The sequence below is a fragment of the Leucoraja erinacea genome, chromosome 10, assembly GCF_028641065.1.
Source record: "Leucoraja erinacea ecotype New England chromosome 10, Leri_hhj_1, whole genome shotgun sequence".
Classification (NCBI taxonomy): Eukaryota; Metazoa; Chordata; class Chondrichthyes; order Rajiformes; family Rajidae; genus Leucoraja; species Leucoraja erinaceus.
Genome location: NC_073386.1, coordinates 50,410,655 through 50,418,760, shown reverse-complemented (window position 1 = coordinate 50,418,760; position 8,106 = coordinate 50,410,655). Strand labels below are relative to the sequence as shown.

The following is an 8,106-nucleotide window of genomic DNA, read 5'->3' as shown; positions in this document are numbered from 1 at the left end:
GGGATGGTTGCCTGCATAGGCTGGGCCATGGTTTTATCTATGCTACAGAATGTTTTACTGCCCCATATGCTATGCTCCCAACACAATTACATTTTAAACCACTAGAAGGTCTATTCACTTTGGAAACTCTCTTCAATGTTTAGTCCATATTGATCTTAACCAGAACCAAGTTACAGACTGATTTGTACATCTGGAAATGTTCTAGTGTTTTCAGAAAATAGTCTAATCCCAAATGCCTTTATTCAAATAGTTTTATTAGACTTGCCCTCAATACATGTTGATCCGTGACAAGATAGAATGAAAATGGGCTCAAAGGTTTCTGAACAATGATTTCCTGAATAAAAAAAACTTCTACAGAGCATCGAAGATTCATTTCATGACGCATCGCGACACAGAAGCAGTCTTCCTTCTTTCAGGTACCTGTTCCTTCTTCCCTCAACACATTCTGATGTTAACTAAACCATAATGGATGAGTGCAACACAGATCAGGCCTCGGGGAAAAATGAAATTTAAAGCATATAGGTTGCTCATACTTTACACGTTGAGTAAATTTCACACAAAATTAAAGAGCAAGTAGAGGCACTCTTAGAATAAAATAAATATTGTTCAGGGATTTGAAAAGATTCAACGTGTACATTAAAAAAAAAAAAAATGCTTTCAGTTATCAGTTTAATTCCAAAACAAAATCGATTAACATGATTGGAGACATGGTAAACTGCTATGACAATCAAGTGAATGCTGAAATCGTTAAAGTAGTTGTGATAGTTACTTGCGCTTTGCTAATGAACCAAAATCCTTTACAAACACTTTCTCTGAAACCGCTCTTTTGGGGAAATGCACTTCCTTCTCAGTAACAATTTAGCACATCCCAATCATCCAAGGACAACTCGGCTCGCTTGCATTTCGCAGGAGGGGAGGAACAACCAATTTCCTTAGCTCGGTCAGTACCTCTTTTGCTGGATCCAATTGTAGAATTCATGGGCGACTGTACAGGGAGATCCTGATTGGGTTTTCTGTGAAACTGCAATCTGACTGTGTCCTTTATTTGCTCAGTGTTTGAAAATCCATCAGCGTCTAAATTGATGAATTTATTCACTCCATCTAAAAAAAAAGGAACATTTGATTGCAAATATCATGAAGCATAAATAGAATTGCAAGTTATTTTACAAAACGGATAGTCACATCTCAGTCTGAAGAAGGGTCCTGACCCGAAACATATTCCTTCCATGGATATTACACTGAATTCCTCCAGTACTTGGTTTTTGCTCAAAGTTCCAGCATCCGTAGTTTCTTGCATCTCGGACAGTATTGCACTCCAATAGAAGCGGGACAAGAATTAGTCAATCAGAGCTAAGGCAGTGAATAAAATCAACTGAGCTTGGAATCTGACAGCCATTCTTCAGTTACCATCCACAATCAACCTGTTGACATTCAGTGCTAGGCTTGCATGTTCAAATTGGTTTTATGGAGAGTTTCTAGATGGCAGGAAGTAACTGCAGAATTACTTCCCAAGGACCTATCACTTAGAAGCAGAAAAAAACCTGCATATTTAATTAAACCTGATAGACCAACATGGAATGTGGCAACATTTATTGCAATGGCTCCTACAGCACAGCATTATCTATTGGTAATTGAACAAAGAGTTGGTAGTAACTACCAAGCGATGTGCCAATTTGTGCTAATATATAAACAGGAAAAAAGAAACTAGGGACCTGTAACAATTGGAAGAAAATTCTTATAAATTACATGGAAAATGAAAATATGCCAAACAGCATGAATTCAGGAAATGTAGTCCTATAGCTTTTCAAATCTTTGACATGTCGCTAACATTACACCCTTGATCTCAAGAAAGTCACAATTTGTAATTACTGACTAATAGTAGGATGAGGCAAAGTAGAATACAGGACAAAGAAAAAAGTTAGCATTTTAGGTTGAAAGACATAATAAATTGTGCTGAAGATGGACACAAAATACCGGAGTAACTCAGCGGGACTGGCAGCATCTCTGGAGAGAAAGAATGGGTGACGTTTCTGAAAGAAAGGACGCGCCCCGAAACGTCACTCTCCAGAGATGCTGCCTGTCCCACTGAGTTACTCCAGCATTTTGTGTCTGTCTTCGTTGTAAACCAACATCTGCAGTTCCTTCCTACACAATAAATTGTGTTACCTCTAGGGGAATTTAGGATCTTTTGATATTTGCAATAATGTCAATGGTTCAGATATGCAAGTCATAAGCAACATCTTCCAGAACAAAAATGGTACAAAATGACAGGTCAGCCAATATGACACCATGCAACCAGAGCAGAACTATTTAGTAACTAGGTATGACAAAAATGCTGGAATAACTCGGGTCAGGCAACATCACTGGAGAACATGGATTGGTGATGTTTCAAGTCGGGACCCTTCACACAGATTGCAGAGATTTACCCCCTTCTGTCATAGATAGATTCCTCACCCATGTCACCACCTTCCCGCCTAAACCCTCCTCCCCAGATATTTTTCCTTGCAACCGCGAGACATTCAACACCTGCCCCTACAGTTCCTCCCTCGGCTCCTTCCTGGGACCGCGACAGTCCTTCCAGGTGAGACAGAGATTCATGTGCACATCCTACCTCCTCTTCCACTGCATCCAATGTGGCCTCCTGTGCATTAGTGAGACCAACCATAGGCTCGACAACCATTTTTATTGAACACTTGTGCTAAGTCGGCCTAGTCGTGCGGCAACTCCCGGTTGCTAACCATTTTAACGTTCTTCCCATTCCCAAACTGACCTTTCTGTCTTTGACTTCCTCTATTGCCAGTACGAGGCCATACACAAACTGGACAGCGACAGGCTTGTAGGTTAATTAACTTTGGTAAAATTGAGTTTTACCATTGAGTTAACACTGTTTTCAAGCTAAAGAAAGCACCTTATATTCCACTTGAAGGTGGACAAAAATGCTGGAGGAACTCAGCGGGTGAGGCACCATCTATGGAGGAAAGGAATAGGTGACGTTTCGGGTCGAGACCCTTCTTCAGACTGATGTCGGGGGAGAGGAGGGAAAAATAAAGGAAGAGGTGGAGACAGTGGGCTGTGGAAGGGAATAGGGAGGGGAAAGAGGAATAAAGCAAGGTCTACCTGAAATTAAAGGTCAATGTTCATACCACTGGGGTATAAACTACCTAAGCGAAATAAGAGATGCTGTTCCTCCAATTCTAATCCACTTGGGTAGCTTACAACCCAATAGAATGAATATGAAATTCTTCAACTTTAGGTAATCTCCTACAAAACACTCGTGCCTCCTATTTCACTCCCACAAACTTACGCCCCTCCCCCCACCGCTTTTCTTTTCTGTCACCCCTCCCCGGAGGCCTAGTTTTCCATGCACCTAGCATGCACTTATCTCTCTCCTCGTCCCACATTCCTTCCCTGACCTGTACAATTCACACTTTGTCAATCCTCTAACTTCACAACTCTCTAATTCTTCTGTTTCAAATCTTGTTTAGTTTAATTTAGAAATACAGCATGAAAACAAGTCCTTCGGTCCATCGCGTCCACACCGACCATCGATCACGCATTCATGTTATCCCATTCACTACAAACTAGGGGACAATTTACAGAATCCAATTAACCTACAAGCCCACACATCTTTCGGATGTTGGAGAAAACCCAAAAAGTTAGTGTACTCCATACAGCTGAGTTACTCCAGCATTTTCTATCTTTCCTTGATAAACTAGCATCCACAGTTCTTGTTTCCACTATTTAGGCAACTGGGCTGATTGGCTGCAGAAACAATTCAATGAGGATTGTAAAATAAGTTGTGTAAGAAGAAAGGAGTAGAAGAGAGAATCTTAGTGAATTGAAGATCTGATTGTGGTTTTCATGATATGGTAGACTGATGGGGGTGGAAGATTGCAACCTTCACGTGGTCCACCTGTTTCGACGAAAGCAATCAACCTGGCGTGCACAATCAAGTAAGATCAAATAGAACAAGTTGTCCTACAACTTTAGGCTGTGCACGCCATACGCAAGAAGAAGTAGTAGACTGGCGGATACTACTTATTTTAGTTGGGAAATCCAGGACAGAAGTTGTTGTCTAAAAATATCTTCCAGTTGTGAAAATAAGAAAGCCTTCTTCATGAAAATGTAGCAGACGTTAGGAATTCTCGACTACAAACTTCAATTGATGCCCAGTCAATTGTCATTCAAATCCGACATTTATACATTTTTGATAGCCTAAAGATATTAAAGGATTTGGGATGCATGGGTCACAATTCCCTACTTTTACTTCCTATGTTCTTAAAATACTGAACTGTGGATATATTCACCATATAAACGATTGGGAATCTTATGTGAAGTTGTAAGTCCTCCTGTTCATTCAGAGGATACAATGATAAGCAATGGGAAAAATAATGTTGCACTTTTTCAACAGAGGTTTATGCGCTAATTGACATGAATAGTCCAAGTAGATATGCAGATCTGAAATGATTCCACAATGTTTCTCATAGCTAGGTTCTTCCAAGCAACTTACAGAATTGCTGTGCGACAGTTCTGCAGCCAACTTTCTCGTGCTGTCTTTCACACAAACGTTCCCACTGATAAACCACCTTAAGTGCAAAAAAAAATCAAGAATTAAACTGAAAAAGTACATGAAATTATTACTTAACAATCAAAATGTTTGCCGAGTCACTTTGGAGGGCATGTAAAATTCGTGAGGTATTGTGCAATTGAATTAAATGCAAATCAGACTATGCAGTTGGTGATCTATACCCCTTCCAAATAGCAATCAATGAACTGGCCGAGTTCTTGCAACAATCCCGACCAACTCCCATCTTGTCTTTCCAACGAGAGCTCACAAATTGCCAAGCTTGCTGATCTTTCCTTCACAATGGTTGTATACGGTCTCAGGAATCTCAAGTTGCTCATCTAGTAACACCACCAGCGTATTCTTTGTGGAAGAAGAGATTTTATTCAGAAATTCTAGGGTGGCACAGCGGTAAAGTTGCTGCCTCACAGGGCCAGAGACACGGGTTCGATCCTGACTACAGGTGTTGTCTGTATGGAGTTTACACGTTCTCCCTGTGACCGTGTAGGTTTTCTCCAGATTTCCTCACACAAACCACACAATGTGCAGGTTTGTTGGTTAATTAGCTATGGAAAAGTATGTAAAATTGGCCCTAGTATGTAGGATAGTGTTAGTGCACGGGGTGATCGGTAGTCAGCACAGACAAGCTGCAGATATTGTAGTGTTGCTTCATTTAGATTTTACTTTCGAGTTTAGAGATCTACCTCTAAAGTGAAATCTAAATGAAGCAATACTACACACACACACAAACAAATTGCTGAATTTTTTAAAAGGGCAAATTTTAATGCAAAATCCCAGACTTTATAACAAATTCTATTGCTTCTCATCCCATTCTGAGAAGTTCAATATTGCAAATATGTCACCTTACATTTGGTGCCCCCTAAGGGGAAATTACCCAATTAAGGTTAATTCAAATATTAAAGGGAGAATTTAAATGAAAGGCTCTTCTGTGGTATTGAGGCAGCTCTTGAGAAATTGTCAATATCAATGGAACATAAGGAACTTTCTAGTAAGAGCTCCTGGCTCAGGTGCTGTAATAATTTAAGCTCTGGATACATTCCTTCTACCCTGTTCAAACAATATATCCTAAACATTGTAAGAAGAGAAACCACAGCATTTTACAGCTTTGCTAAGTGTATTAAATATGAGCTGACAGTGGTTTTGTGCAATAAGCCAAAGCTCGGAAAGCCTTGTTTTTCATGGGAGCCCTGTAACAAACAGTAACAGGAGACTGGGTGGGCTGGCAATGTAAAACAAAGTAAAATATTTCAAATGAAAGCTTAAAAGATAAAGACCAAAAACTTCAAAATTCAAAGAAAAAGTAGAAAAGATTGTACAAGTAGAAAAGATTGCCGGAAAAGTTTAATCAAAATGTGGACATTAAAGAATTTTTATGTATAAATTTGGACTCCAGGTTTGCGTTACATTACTCTGGATTTGCAATGAGTACTTAAAATTATTACTTAAAGATTCTGGTATATTAAAAAATGTGTAAAATTAGTTCTTCAACCTACTAATCAGAACAGAAGTGAAATAGTTTCAGAAATGAACCACAAAACATTGAAGTCTTCAAAAATGATGTTTTGAATCAGCTCATATTTCTCACATCTAGAGAACTAAACGTTCTCCCACACTCAGTACCTGTTCTGCCCAGCCCTCTGTCTTGCAGCAGGAATGCTGAAACTCCTCCAGAGGTTCTCCAGCAGGAAACAACGACAACTTGCTCTGAATCAGTTGAATTGATGAACAACTGGGCTGTTATAAAAGGAGAGTTAAAATAATGAAAAACTAATACCAAAAACTAGAGTATAATGAGAAGGTAAGAGAATTTATGCTTGGTCTTAGGATATAGGTAAGGTACTTTGCATCCATATTCACCAAGAAGGACATGGGGGGGATTGAGATCAGTGGGGCCATGGGGAATGTTGTAGAGCAGAGGGATCCAGATGTACAGAGGTCCCTGAAAGTGCTGTGGCAAGTAGATAGGGTGGTGAAGAAGGCTTTTGACACGCTGGTCTTCATCAGTCAGGAAATTGAGTATAGAAGTTGGGATGTTATGTTACCATTGCAAAGATGTTGGTGAGGCCTCACTTAGAGTATTCGGTTCTGTTTTGGTCAACTTCCTATATAGAGAACAGAGAAAATTTATGAGTCTGTTGCCAGGACTTGAGTCTTGAGTTCAAGGGAAGGGTTGGGAAGTATTGGACTTTACGCCTCAGAGCACAAGAGACTGAGGGGTGATCATATGGTGGTGTAGAAAAACATGATGGGAATAGATAGTAAATGCAGTCTTTTCCCCAGGGTAGTGGAATCAAGAATTAAAGGGCCATAGGTTTAAAGTGTGATGGAAATGGTTTAATAAGAACATGAGGGGCATGTTTTTCCACACATTGGGTATATTGAATGAGAAAAATAATAAACAAAAATGTTAAGAACTGTAGGATAAATTTGTGAAGAAGAATAATATCAAGAAGATATCAGATCAGAAATAGATAAATAGCTCACACATTTTGTATCTTGCTGAAAACAAGAGATTACCTGAGAAGCAAAAATTTGTATTTATAGTTGCATGTGGTAAAATGTGCCAATGCACTTCTCATAAATCTGACATAGAGCATAGAGATGAGCTGGCCAACAAGATAGGAGAGTTTGTGTGGAACTATCAGCTAGAGGTGAGTAGGTTTTGGCCCATTATTTATCACTACTTTATTTAATTAAAATGTAACTATGTTCTTTGTTGCCAATCCACCATGCATTCTATGATGGCGAATAAACAAAGTGCTTTATGAAATCTGACTAATTTCCATGAAATTCTGTAACAATAGAGTATAAATAGGGTCAGTTTGGTTTGAAAACCACTGTGCCAGCAATAAGATGAATGGGAAACTTATCATTAATCCTCACCGTAACACCAGTTCCTGAGATATTCAGTGCCCTCAGCTTTGAAAAGCAACACACGTATAGCATACCATGACTGCTAATTCTAGGGTTACCTGTTTAGAAAATAAACAACAATGTCGGTAACAACTTATTTCTGATTAAGGTTATTACTGCAGATTAAAACATCTTCCTGCCATAACTGCAAACTAAATGCTTTGTAATTAAATACCGTATCTTATTCTTAAATAGTAATCATCTCAACTATTCCCTTTCCACATTTGTACCATCTTTGAATTATGAAGTTCCATCTCAATTAACATTCAATTTCTTAGTGAGCACGTTATTTTAAAATTATTTAATATTGCTCTTCCGCACAAGTGGAAATAGTTTCAAAATAAGAAAATAATTGGTTAAATAAAGACATGTCAATCTTCACCCTTCACTTCCAAAATGATATCACTTGTTTGGTCTAGGAGATTGTGAATTTTTTTTAAGTTAACTGAAAAGTATTCCAGGTGGTGAATTTTGCTTTATTGCATATTCCCTTTAAGAGTCAAGACTGTTTAATTGTCATATGTTCCGAAATGGAATAAATTATTACTTGCAATTGAACAACAGGTTTGTGAACAGTGCTCAATAAATAACATACTAAAAAAAACAAA

At 38.7% G+C, this 8,106-nt stretch overlaps 1 protein-coding gene across 3 annotated transcripts in view; it reads right to left on the bottom strand.

Annotated features, from left to right (window-relative positions):
• Positions 1-233: 233 nt before the first annotated feature.
• lrrc42 (leucine rich repeat containing 42) overlaps positions 234-8,106 on the bottom strand; it is a 21,933-nt gene continuing 14,060 nt past the window's right edge. For all 3 annotated transcript variants that reach the window (XM_055642230.1, XM_055642232.1, XM_055642231.1), the window contains exons 5-8: positions 7,469-7,557; positions 6,206-6,319; positions 4,511-4,586; positions 234-1,101 (exon numbers count right to left, since the gene is read on the bottom strand). In XM_055642230.1, the coding sequence (XP_055498205.1) occupies positions 848-1,101; positions 4,511-4,586; positions 6,206-6,319; positions 7,469-7,557 (533 nt within the window). In that variant the 3' untranslated portion in view covers positions 234-847. The remainder of the gene's footprint in view (positions 1,102-4,510; positions 4,587-6,205; positions 6,320-7,468; positions 7,558-8,106) is intronic.